The 13,955-nt window shown below is 34.0% G+C and overlaps 1 protein-coding gene and 1 long non-coding RNA gene across 2 annotated transcripts; one reads left to right on the forward strand and one right to left on the reverse strand.

Moving 5' to 3' along the window:
* Positions 1-1,156: 1,156 nt before the first annotated feature.
* LOC146932884 (potassium transporter 10-like) lies at positions 1,157-6,699 on the reverse strand. The gene is made up of 10 exons (XM_085704590.1): positions 6,569-6,699; positions 6,397-6,446; positions 5,717-5,892; positions 5,229-5,454; positions 4,267-4,512; positions 4,100-4,150; positions 3,712-3,972; positions 3,134-3,301; positions 2,502-2,756; positions 1,157-2,411 (listed from the first exon to the last, which is right to left on the reverse strand). Exons 3-10 carry the CDS (start codon positions 5,840-5,842, stop codon positions 1,378-1,380), a joined length of 2,367 nt encoding a protein of 788 aa, XP_085560716.1. The 5' UTR covers positions 5,843-5,892; positions 6,397-6,446; positions 6,569-6,699; the 3' UTR covers positions 1,157-1,377.
* A 4,657-nt stretch (positions 6,700-11,356) lies between these two features.
* Positions 11,357-13,955, forward strand: LOC146932885 (uncharacterized). Its single transcript, XR_015007279.1, has 3 exons — positions 11,357-11,632; positions 12,004-12,078; positions 13,581-13,955. It is a non-coding gene; the product is annotated as an uncharacterized LOC146932885 (long non-coding RNA).

A 13,955-nucleotide genomic window follows, 5' to 3' on the forward strand; every position in this document is an offset into this window, starting at 1 on the left:
TCTAAAGTAGACACCTCCAGCTGATATGAGCCAAGAGGTCACATGTGTGAAGAATTTTTTGATAATGACTTATCATGTTTGTTATGCCCATAAATTTAATTTAATTTTCTACAACACGGTGTTTATTAGCTAGACACACAACAATTGATTTATATAGAGGCTCATTATATTGTCATTTGAGAAATGATATTTTGACAATCACTTTTTGACAACTTTTGGACAACTTTCTCTCTCATACTCACATGATATTGTTATCCTCTCTCTTCCTTTTTCTTTCTCCATTGTTTTTGACCAATAAGAAGTGAGAAAAACAAGGTTGTCAGCAAAGTTGTCATCAAATGGATGTCAAAATATCATTACTCTTGTCATTTTCACTCCATAAATCAATGGAGTACTATTGTGACTTTTCCTTCTCTTGTTTTCTAGCTACTGCATTTATTTTATTTTGTATTTTAACACCTTGTAGGGTTACACTGATTTAACCTATTCTTTCATAAAGAGACATGTGATTTCAAACCATATCCTTCTTCCATGATAAATTGAAATAGTTTTACATATCATAGATCCATTCTTGTTTTGTGTCAATATCTAGTTTCATCTTATTTGTTACGCATAATTCTTTTGATGCCCACAACTCACCCATATTAATATAGGCTGAATTGTTCTTTTCGGAGTAACCGATGGTTCAAACAAGGAAAGAAAACACACCATGATCTCTATCACGTCAAGCAACTATCTTCATTCACTTCCGATAGTACAGACAATAATAAAGTTAATTATACCTAACTCAACTACATATTAATGTTGGATCTTACTCAAATTGTACAATCATATTTCCACAAGCTTCATCCCACATTCTATTTTACTCACAAAACACGTTTGCAAATTCTACTAAAATGTAAAAACATTCCCAAAGTTTGAAGTTTGTTATCCTTTCCCAACCTATGATGATTTGGAACGCATTTACTAAATCCACGTGAAGCATCACAATTAGTTGAATAAGAGATCAATTGAGAACGTTTTCTTTTTTGTTTTGAAGTTGATTGATAAATTTAGATGTATTGGCATAACATAAAATTATTTGTGAAAATTAAGTGCCGCCAGTTAGTTTAAGATTTTAAGAGGCTTGAAAAATTGTTCTATTAAAAAGAATATATAGAGAACCACAGTTATGTCGTTTTAGTCGAAAATAAACTCAAACAAAAAGGCGATCAACGGTTTCTGATTGTACTTCTAATTTTTAACAAATAATTACCAAAAAAGTTGATTCTAGCACTGATTACCGCAAGCAAGGTGATGTTGTTCATATGCAACACTTACCTCAACTTTGCATAGGATGGCAATCATAAAATGACTTGTGATGAAGGGCATGGGAGGCTATACATAGAATATCTGACCAACATTTAAGAGACTCTCATGAGGAACATTGAAGATCACACTATTTTCCCTGCATATTTTCCTAAGAAATGCATATATATAATCAACAGCTACTTTCTTGAAAATATTTGAATCCCTCCTTGCCATCACAACTGTGTTTCCTAATATGTGAACCACCCCAGCGTCCCTGCAGTTATTCAAAAATTCAAGTTCATCCCCCTCGGTTTGGCCACTTACTTGACCGCAGGACCTAACAGTGATATTCACATTTGGCGGCGGTGATCGAACTTGTACTATTGAATCTATCGAGTTAATTGTTAACTCCACATTCGAAGAAGTCGTGCTTCCGTTGTTATTCAACACGCCATCCTGCTGTCCTCCATATAAACTGTATTCATCTGAGTCTGAACAACCTTCCATCATAGATTCAAGCTTAACAAACAGTGAAAGGTTATCAAAGAGTTTTTTCTCAAACTCTTCGTCTTTCTTGTGCAGGTCTTTGTAGCCATACCGTGCCACACATCGAAAGATGTGGTAATTCTTAGGTCCAATCCTCTTTACAAGGTATCTCTCTTCTTCCGGGACGGTGTAAACAGGAAGGTATTTGACGCATACAAAAACAACAACAGAATGGATGGCTGGTAGGTTGGTGATGAAATGAGAAAAGATCGGTGGTACTCCACTTGCAAGTTCTGTGTAGACTAGTCCGATTCCAGGTACACGAACAAGTCCTAAACTTGGGCCAAGCCCGAGAATCCATGCCATCGAGACTTTACTATGCATTTCAAATTCGTAGCGTTTCACTGTACCGTAATGCCAGACAAACATAATGATAAAAAACACTCCGGCAATTACAAGAGGAACCCATCCACCTTGATTAACTTTGAAGATTACAGAGAAGAAGTATGACAATTCCACAATCAATGATAAGCAAGTGAAGGCGAGTACAAGAATCCAGTGGCAGCGCCACACCAATATCATGATTAAAATCATAAGGAATGTAGTAACGAGAAAGACAATCACCACTGCAGTACCTGTTAACAAATTGTAAATTCACATCATGCAGATGTTTAATTGAGAGAAAATATTCATTGGAACATTCACAACAAACGAAAAGAACTTACCATAAGCATTTCCAATCTGGTTTTGATTTTCGAACCCTGCCGTGACGGCAATGCAAAGAATCATAAGGACCCAATTGATATCTGGACTATATATCTGGCCGGCGAACTTCTTTGATGTATATACAACTTTAACTCTAGGGAAACAACCATGAGCAAGGGCTTGCTTAATAATCGAAAATGTTGCAGTTATTGTCGCCTGGCTTGCAACTATGGCTGCCGCTGTTGCAACAACAAATACCGGCCAGTATATTCTTTCTGCAAAACTAAAGATAATCAACATCTAAGTGTCTAATGGACACACCATTCGAAAAATATAAGAGAAAAAATAGAGAAGCATCCCTCAGTTTTCTATTCTGATGTGTTGATATGCTTGGTGATTACTACAGTATTTTCAAACTCTATGGGTATACCAGAAACTATGACGCACTAACACGGACACGAGACACCAGGCACAAGACTAACATGTTAACACCGCAGGTAAGAATCTGAGAAAAAGGAATGATTAAATGTAGCAACATCCACATGTGTCTGTGTGTGCCGGTGTTGGACACTAGATTCACCTTCAATCTAAAGTGTCAGTGTAGATAGTCCAGACATGAAGATTTCAATATAGAGTAAAAAGTTCAGCTAACCTGGAATAGAAAGATAAAAAGCATCTTTTGAATGAGTCAAGTTATTCATAAGGTATGCAGCTTGTCCAGAATAGGCTAAAAGAAGGCAAGGAAACACAACCAGAGTAAATGCAAGCTGTACAGCTGAGACCGGAAAATGAGATAGGTCGGCGAAAAGAGCCTCCGTCCCTAATAAATTCATCCAAAAGTTGTTAAAGTACAAAAAGCAATAAGTATTCACTTCATCTGTTAATGATTTTAATCGATACCAATTGTTAGAACAATAACTCGGTTCAAAAGTAAAAAGATACGAAAAACACAAGCGGAGAGCACACAATATTTAACCACGGAGTTCGGCCAATTATGCCTACGTCTCCGAGTGCAGTACCTTTCCATTATCGCTGAAAGCTTAGGGTCTACAGAGTACAATGTATTTAAGTACTACGGTCTGGTTTACAAGATTACCCCTGAACCGTACCACAGGGCTCAATGACCTACCCTATCCATAAACTGTGAGCTATGCCCAACACTAATTACATTAAGGAAGGAGATCAAAAAAAAAAGGAAGGAAATCAAAAGCAACAAAAATTGAATTTTACCTGTTATACTGAGCATGATACCACCAAGGGAAGTCCATCCTTGTTTTCCACCTCTTCTAAAATAGTGATATATGTAAACAGGAGAAAAGGCTTTTAGAACTCCGCTTCCATACTTACAGATGTTAAATATACCAATACCTCCTATTAGGAGAAACCAAAGGAGGACAATTGGAGCAAAGAGCCAACTAACTTTGTCTGTGCCATAATGTTGCAGGCTGAAAAATCCAACTAATATTACAACAGCAATCAGAACTACCACACCTGTATCCAAAGATAAAGAAGCTTTTCAAGATCACCCAACTTAAATTCGTTAAAAACACTAAATGCTTCCATGCATAGTGGTACAAAAATAGAAAGAAATTGTCTTGCTACAGAAGTAGGAACATACCATTACTCATATGGGGCTGATTTACCTTAATCCCACCAACAGCCGATAAAACTACATGGAAGATATGGATAAGAATCTCTTCAAATAGATGGAGATGTATTGAGAATTATACTCAAGAAAAGATGAAAAGAGAAAACTAATTAGCTTCAGAGAGAAGGCATATGTACCTGATATAGCCGGGGTAAGAATCCCGTCTCCGATTACCATGCAGGTGCCAGCAAGGACAAGAATAAGAATGGCACTCTTCCATGATTCACGTTCCTCCAACCATCTTTTAGTTTTTGCAGCAAATGACCTTTCATGGAAGGTAGAACGACTATATGTTGTTAGTTCTTCATCGGTGCGATGCTGATTGGGAATGGTTTTTATCTTTGCGTGTCGGCAAAGCAAAGAATAAAGCGCAAATGTTCCACCTGCTCTACAAATGTCAGTTTTCTAAAACTTTGTTGCAGCTTAGAAGTCTTAAACTATCATACTTGTCTAATGATCTATATGCGAAGCTAGAGTATTTTAATTACAGTTATGGAAGGAATCTCGATATTGATAACAATGAAACTACGGTGCAAACTCAGATATCATCCACTCTATACAAAACTATGCATCGTTTTAGCATTATCAGTTACATAGTCATGGCCTAGGTCTTGAGCAAAACATAGAACCAAAAAAGTAAAAAGAAAAAAGAAATTGCCTCTAAAGGCATAATAAAACTAAAAATTAAAGTACAATGTTTATAACCCTATATTAGAACAGGGAAATACTTAAAATATCCCTAATATAACCATCCTTTTTTCTGAAGCATTTAGCAGTTGCAATTTTGGCACTAAAGCAGACACACCAGCTAATGCAGCAAACCACTCTGCTACAGATTTCCAATAGCAGCCAATGCCGCTATAGCATGCTATTGATTACTTCGAATTTAACATACAGTTCCCTTTTTAAATTTGTATCTGGCAAACATTACCATAAAAGATGCAAATATTAACTACACTAAATATACACTGTGGGAATCATCATTACAAATGGAAACAAAAGGAGTGGATTCTCGTTTCATTTTGTAAATTTGCAATACACTACTAAGTATTCCCTTTGTACAATCTCAAGGACCAAAAGTTTAGAAAACAATTGATACCTTGTCCATTGTCATTTGCTCTTAACACAATAAAAACATATTTGAGAAGAGGCACCAAGGTAAGAGAGTAGATAATCAAAGAAAGAGCTCCAAGTACTTCCTCTTCATCTTTCACACCGTTCGGAAATATGTTGTAGAAAACATACAAAGGTGAAGTGCCTAAATCTCCATAAACCACGCCAAGACTCTGATATGCAAGCCGCAGAATCAACAATGCAGAAAATTTCTGAACAATTAAAAACTTCGTCAACAAAGAATTATACACCAAATTCCAAGAGCTTACATATTAGCTTATTAGTGCATCAGTAAAACACGGAAAATTCTCGACTTCTTAATCGAATTTAAAAAACACAATCACAAACATTGGTTTCATTATAAATTGAGAAAATTAATCACTAATAATGAATATACCATTTTATCTACCAAAAAGAAAATCAATATGAGGAAAGAGAGACAATGTTAAATTCATAGGCAATAGTATATCATACTTTTTCTCTGTACATATTCCTGAGTCTTCCTGCCTCTTCCTCCATAGGCTGGTCAAGCTTCTGATCCAAATCCCACATACTACCTTTGTTATCACCCTCTTCATCAGTGTCCACTCTTGAAGCCATTTTCAGCTATGCAATTTTCTATTCCTTTTCCCTCAATTCTACTACTATCCCTTAAGAAATAACAATATTTCAGAAAAATACATATATGCAAAGTGAATTTTTTTAAATAAATATATATTTTCTAAACTTTGACAAAAAAAAAAAGGTATAATTGAAAATTCCATTGATCTATGGAAAGTGAAAAATTAATTAAATAAATAAAACAGTGAATTTCCATTTTTTCAAAAAACAATACAAAATTAAAACATTGACTCAAAAAAATAATATAAAATTAAAACACATTTATACTGGTCAGCCTTAGAGTATTAAAAAAAATCAACAAAATTGGAATAAAAAGTGAACTTAAATAAATAAACATAAATTAAGATTGAGGACTGGTATGAACAGAACAAATAATATACATATAATAAAAAAAATAAAAAAATAAAACTGAATTTTGAAACTTAAAAAAGAGAATTTGATACATTGAATCAGACCCCACTTGATTGTGAAAATAAAAAAAGACTTTTTTTTTTTTTTTTGCAAGTGTTATCTGATTCTGAAGCAAGGCTAACCTGTATGAAGTACAATCTGCTACTTGTGATGGAGAGTACAAAACTGGGTTCTACAAAAAAAAAGAGTTTTTTTCTTCTTCTTTTTAAAAACTTAAGAGAATCAGAAAGAAGAAGTGATATGGTGAATATTGAAATGTGAATTGAAATGAATATTGAAGAGAAGAAGACATGCAAGATTGTTCATGTGAAGGAGGATTGTGGAGTGTGTCGTTTTGCTCAGCTTGTTAGGCTTTTGTACGATAACAGAGCAGAGTCTTGTTGTTGTGGCGCATTGCAAGCTACTCCAGACAAATACAAATACTTGAGAGAGAGGGAGAGAGAGAGAGAGAGTTATAATCTAGAGAGAGAATTTGTTTATGTAAGCAAAGTAGACTTGTTGCTGATGAAAGAGAGTCTTCAGGTGGGGTCCACAGATATGTTTTTTTTTACTGTCAACCGTATATAACCGCCAAGATTAATCTTCACTTTAGTGCTTGAATAAGAAAGGAGTCGTCACTTTAATCCCTGAATGCAGATAAATTGTAAAATAGTCCCTGAATGTATACTCTTTTAGTCAATTTAGCCCCTGAATGCAGGATCCGTTAGTCAATTTAATCCCTGAATGTAGACTTCGTTAATCACTTTAGTCCCTGAAATTGACCAATAGAGTCTACTTCAGGGACTGTTTTGCAATTTCTCTGCATTCAGGGACTAAAGTGACTAATTCCCCATCTTTTAATTAGATAGAAATGCATTAGTGAGCCCGTGAGCATAACTCAATTGCATTATTATATCTAGGGGCTGAGGTTCGAACTCCGAGCACCTCATTTATTCACCTTGAAAAAATGCATATGTATATTATATGTAAGAGTCAGAGTTCGAACACCAAACATCTCATTATTTATAAGGTAAATTTCTCTGGACACTAAGTTACTTAAATAAAAAAAAGAACTGCATTAAAGATAAAATAACATTGTTGTGTTTTTAGAGTTTGATTCAAATTAATTTTTTTATTAAATTAAAATTGGTCTCTTATCATGGAATTTAGTGCACTCATGTGTTGTTGTAACTTGTAAAACAGCTTTGTTATTTCTGTTTCCACTCACAAAAAAGAGATAGACACAAAAAAATAAGTGGTGGGTCCTATCACTAAGTGGATCCTACCATCATTAATTTTTTTTTGGTCTATCTCTCTCCAAATTGCAACAAATGGAACAAATTACAAATAGAGAGGATCCTTACCCCTATTACGCATGTCATTGCATAGTTTTAAGCTTAAATATCTTGAATAATACTCCCTCTGTCCCTATATCTAACCACCCATTTGACTTTATTTTTGTCCCTAAATTTAAACCCCTTTCAAATTACAAGATGCATTTATTATTTTTTTTCCTAAACATACCCCTAATTAATACTACTAACTTGTTTTGAAATTTAAAAAGTCAAATTTAATACATATACAAACAAAGGATAATATGGTAATATTAACACACAAAACAGACATAATAATTACACTATCAACTTTTCTTAAGAAATGTGAAAAAAGCAAAGAGAGGTTACATTAAGGGACGGAGGGAGTATGTTAGAAAAAATGAGTAAATAGGCAATTACCCCCCTGAAATTATAAGTTTCGTCAATTACCCCCTGAAATTGCACAACGTTAATCAATTTACCCCCTCCGTCAAATTTTTCTGTTAGTGAACATGACGTTTTGCAAATACCCCCCCTGAAGTTTCGCACTTATGTGCAAAATGCCCCCTGAACTTAAAAATTTATATTTTTTTGTGTAATGAGAACTATTGCTTGTCAAAATTTTATCTACCTACTTGTTGAATTCTTAATTATCTGTGGATATTTATTTAAGACAAACAAAATAACACCACAAAGGTAAAAATTATACAAATGCATTGATTTCCTCTTTCTAACATTGAACAAATTTCAGTAATGATTCAAGCAAAGCAAATGCGACATGGTGATGAGTTATTAGAGGTTGAGGATATGTTCTATGTTGGTGTAGCAGTAGCTAATGGTTTATGAATGAGTACTAATTAATTAAATGAATTTTTTAGATGATTATAAATATGATAAGGTGAATGAGATTATGAGTATGATTGGAGGGATTGCCCATTTTCACTGGTGTGTTTGGTCTCTTAACATTGGATTCTCTTCTTCCTTACAATAAGCTAGTAGTCCCACATATATAGCAAGCACAACCTCTCACCATGTAAATAAAAATAACGTAAGTTTGCTCCCTTTTTGAATTTGAAAACTAGCGTGAGTTAACTCACGCATGTGTTAATCTCTCTGTTTGTGTTGAGTCACGTTAAGTTTAACACATTCGTGAGATAACTCACGCATGAGTATTTTCGGTATTTCAGTTGGACGCGAGCAAAATGTGTTGGGTAAAGAGCAGGATTCATGTGAAAAAGAAAAGATTAAACCTCAAATTAGTTCCTATTTTCAAGATGGTATCTTCTCCATATTAAATTTAATAAATCAATCATCAAGGAAATCACTATTTTACCTTTCTATCCTATTTCCCCTCAAATAAATAAATAAAAAAGAACAGCAATAGTTCTCATTACACAAAAAAAAAAAAAAATCAAGTTCGGGGGACATTTTGCACATAAGTGCAAAACTTCAGGGGGGGTATTTGCAAAACGTCGTGTTCACTAACAGAAAAATTTGACGGAGGGGGTAAATTGATTAACGTTGTGCAATTTCAAGGGGGTAATTGAAGTTTTGTTAATTTGAGGGGGGTAATTGACGAAACTTACAATTTCAGGGGGGGTAATTGCCTATTTACTCTAGAAAAAATTATGAAAATTTGATATTTTGAAAATACTCATCGAGACGAATCTAACGACATCTTATATGATATTATTTATCTTTGTATATTAGTAGAAAAATATGATCAAAGTAAGTTAGGTCAAAATTGTAAATTTTCAAATAGGTCATCTATTACGGGACGGAAGGAGTATAAGAAACATTTAGGTCAACAAAAGGTGATGTCTCTAGTTAAGGATTTGGACCAAATACATTAACATTTGTTGACACAAATGTCTCTTATAGATAAGATCGGAGGTAGTATATAGATAAAAAAAAAAATTGTATAAATAAGAGGTTAATGTGAAATTTTTATGTCTTGATGCTTTTTTTTGGAGGAGCTATGAGAATGTTAGGAAAATTTATTGGGTTGATTGGAACACGATTAGTTTGGATAACGAGAATGGAGTGCTAAGAATTAGTGGAATTTGAAAATTCATTCAGACGTTGTTAGAAAAGCGATGTTGGAGGATGTTTGTGGAACAAAAGAGTTTGTGGTATAAGCTTTTAATGGCTATGTATAAGATTGAAGGTGGTCGTATTAGGGAGGTAAAAGGTTATGATCAATATGGTCGAAGCACACGGTGGTTATTCGTAGAGGTGTGGGATTGATAGTGGGTAATTGGTTTGATGACAATTTGCATAGGGTGGTGGCAACATTTTTTTGTGCTTGATGCGTGGTTGGAGGGGTACCTATGTGTAATAGGTTTAGACGTAGTTTTGATCTAGCCGAAAATCGTTTGTTGTCAGTTGCTCAAATGTGGTAAGGGAGAGGCTTGGAAATGGTAGTGAGGATTGTTAGCTTGGGAGGAGAAGCATGTTGGGGGGGGGGGGGGAGTTGTGAGCTGTTAAATGGCATTGTTTTGAAGGTTCGAATGAAAGGTAGGTGGAGATGGCATCTTGAGCCAGATAGAGATTATACCGTCAGTGGTGTTTATTATATGTTGACTTCGATGGAGTCGGTTGCTCGAGAGGATGCTACCGATATTATTTGGAACAAATCAATTTCGTTAAAAGTTTCTCTATTTCCTAGCAAAAACAAATTATCTATTTGTTTGACGATTATTACGTAATTGGATCTCTACAATGGATAATCCAACTAAGCGAGGAATTAGTCAAAATAATGCTAATTTGTGTGCTTGTCCAAAAAAAAAATGTTAGTATATGTGTCATCGGATGTTGGACGGTAGAAAATGTTGATCATCTGTTTTTGGGCTACGACTTTTTTGAGACTATTTGGGGCCTATTTATGGAATGGTTCGGAGTACACTCATTGAATTTGTTACACTTGCCTGATCACCTTGTGCAATTTGGTTATTCGGGAGGTTTTTTCAAAACTATTCGATATTCTTTACAATTTATTTAGTTAGTTTGTGTGTTGGGTTATTTTGAAGAAAAAGAACAATCACATTTTTTCAGTGAAAGAAGGATTTAATATTTCACTTGTTTGATAAAGTCAAAAGTTTATCATTTTGATGGTTGAAGGCGAAAATTTTAAACTTAGTTTTTTATCTTCGTCTTTGGTGGCTTAATCCTATTATGTGTTTCCGTTTTTTCACTTAGTTATAAACTATGTCCATAACTCATTTGTTTGTTTTGTTCTTGCAATTAATTGTTTGTACCATTGATTTCTATCATTGCATTTCTTGTGCTCAGTATAATTTTTTTTTTTTTGAAGAAGTGTGCTCGGTATAATTCTTTGTTTGGTAAATATATTTCATTTTTGTCATGTTAATAGAATATATCATAATAATGTACTTATTAAAGAGAACTGTACGTATTTATTTTAGTGACCGAGAAAAAATTATCAATTACAGAGTAATCTTTGTAAGTTTAACTCAATTAGTAAGGAGACTATATTATGTATGAGTCAAGGTTAGTGACTAAAGTATATAAAAAGGCACATGTCATTTTATACAGCGACTAAAACGCATCTTACTACTTAATTAAAATGTTGTGCAGTCTGATAAGCAAATTATGGAAGCCCTAGCGCGCTTTGCAATTACAATGAGGGTAAAAATGACATTAAGTGAGTTAATAATTAATAGGTGACACAATTCAAACCCTTTTTGACTTTTTCAATTGATTGTACAATCCACAAGGGCGGCTTCATGTCTGTTTGTCTGCTCTCTCTCACTCATAGTTATTAAATGCCTATCAATATGTTTTCACGTTGCTCAAAAATTAGTCTGGCACTGCTATTAGACTTGAGCAGCTCAATAACAACCAGAACTAAAATTTTTCTCCTCCTCTTTGTAATCCTTTTCTATTTTGATTTTCAAATGTTACAAATCCTTCTTTTGTGTATATAATTCATCCCACAATCACATGAATATAGAATTGGAAGGGTAACCTATACAAGCTTCAATTTGAATAGCTAAATGTTATGATAGAAGAACTTTCTTTCAGTTTGATCAGCATGAGTTTTGAGGTTAGTAGCTAAATTACCAAACATGTTTGAAGCTTTCTTTTTGGTAGCCATTCTCGGTCTAGCCTTTTAAATTATGTTTCTGTTAGTGTTAGTTGTGTTTTACATAAAAGTTGACTTAATATTTGTATGATGTGTTAAAGAGAATATGAAATTTTATTCATCATTTTTATTGAATAGGATATGAGGTGTTGCATTATTTTCAAATCCTTTTGAAAAATTAGGAAACTATTGAAAGGCAGCTCCATTTCTTTTCTAATTTAGTGGTAGTTTATTTTTTTTAAGATTTGTTTCTTCATCATTTTTTGTTTAATTACTCCATATCCTACAATTAAAATTTTATAATAACTCAAGTTTCTTTGTCTTTCATGCAGATGTTCAAGGCTTTTGACAATCCTATTGCACCATAGTTTCTTCTATCGAAACCAAGGGAAAGTAAACCTAAAACAGTAAGTATACGGATGGCAATACGGGCCAGCCCGCCCCGTTTAGGCAAGCCCGCTATTAGCCCGTCAAAAACGGGGTGGGGCGAGGCGAGCCAACTTGAGGGGGTGGGCTCAAACTCATACCCCGCCCCGCCTAAAGGCGGACTAGCGGGTTGGCGGGCTGGCCCGTTTTAATTTTTAAATATTTTTTTGTCGATTGTTATTAACAAATACGTTGCTATTATAAAAACAATAAATTCAATATAAAGACTCTAACATTAAACAAATCTTAAAATAAATCAAGCATACATCCAACATAAAACAAATTACAAAATAAATCCAGCAACATGAAATAAGTCTCAATATAATGCAGTGGTGAATCAGTTTTTTTCTAGAGGTAGTGGACTAGTGGTGAATCAATTATCACTTATCACTATCAGAGAGAGTTAGACAATTTGAGGTTGAATTGGCATCATTTGGCCCAATTGTTTATGGGATGTGTAAATTAAAAATTTGGTCACTAAAATAAAAAAGAAAGTTTAATAAGCCCGCGGGCCAGCCCGCCCCACCCCGCTATGACCCGCTTTTTCAGCGGGCTTAACAAGGGCGGGCCAACTAGAGAGATGGGCTCAAAATTTCACCCCAGCCCGCCTAAAATGGCGGGTTAAACGGGCTGGCCCGACGGGCCGAGCCCGTTTTGCCACCCTTAAGTATGGTGTATAATGACCGCATCTAGACGATTTGTTTTGTTTGTCTATAATTTAAAGCAGTGATTTTATGCAAGTTATATTTGGTTGTACCGTTTCAAAAAGAGTAAATACTTTTTCAACATTTATTTATTGTTACGTGTTGCCATGTAATGAGTTTGATATGCTTGCTTAGATGTTTCTTTTGGTTTCATTGTATATCAGTACCATTGTAGAATTTGTTTCTTTCAAATTTTTGTAGATGAAATCAGTGATATAAAAGAAAAGTTATGTTGATGAGAGATGATAGCAGAGGAGTTAGTGATACTAGATAATACTCTACATAGATCTAGCATGCTTTTATTTGACAAGAATAATAATTAAATTTTTTTTTTGGTATGAAATTCTTCTCTCTATGAAACTTAAGATAACTGATGAATTGCAGTTATATATATTTTGGCTCTATGTATAATATAAGATTTTATTCCATTGATTCTTTGGTTTTATTTTGGTATTTATGATACTCAAAAAAAATATTTGTTGCCAACACAAATTGAAGGTATATATATGATCTCAAAGTAGAAATATGACATGAGGATACTTGATAATTTTTCTCTCCTCATACTATGTTGTTGTTATTCACTGTTGTATATTTACCATCTCATACCTCTCACATTAAAACAGAAATGGGTGCATTCAAGCATTGTTGGTGTTCTAAAGTTTTAGAATATAGTCTAGCTTTTGGAATGTACAATATCCTACACAATTCAAACACTCAGAACAATTTCAAGACAGATTATGAATAATATATCCAACACTAATTTTATGACATGTTTGTAGGAAGGACAAGAGTAGTGAAGCATTTGACAGTAGCCACTAAAGTATCTATGGAAGTGTCAGACGTCATGAAAAATCATAAAGTTGTGATACAAGGATAAATTGAAGTGAGACTATGAATATATCTTTGGAATTTTATTTTGATGACTTCATGAAGAGATTCATAAGATTGCTACCTTCATGGAATTGACTTCTAAGTTTCTTTGATTTTGGTCTCTCATCTGTGGGTCATGTATAGGATGATTTGAGATCAAATTGGTAGTGGTGTTGGTTTGTTGGTAGATAGGGAGATTTGTAATGGTGTTTGAGTTTGATTGAGTGAATTATGTACAAATATACTATTTCAATTTTAGTTATCATTGAAAGGGTATATTATGA

The sequence above is a fragment of the Medicago sativa genome, chromosome 4, assembly GCF_051527215.1.
Source record: "Medicago sativa cultivar Bolivia chromosome 4, Bolivia_mono, whole genome shotgun sequence".
Taxonomy (NCBI): Eukaryota; Viridiplantae; Streptophyta; class Magnoliopsida; order Fabales; family Fabaceae; genus Medicago; species Medicago sativa.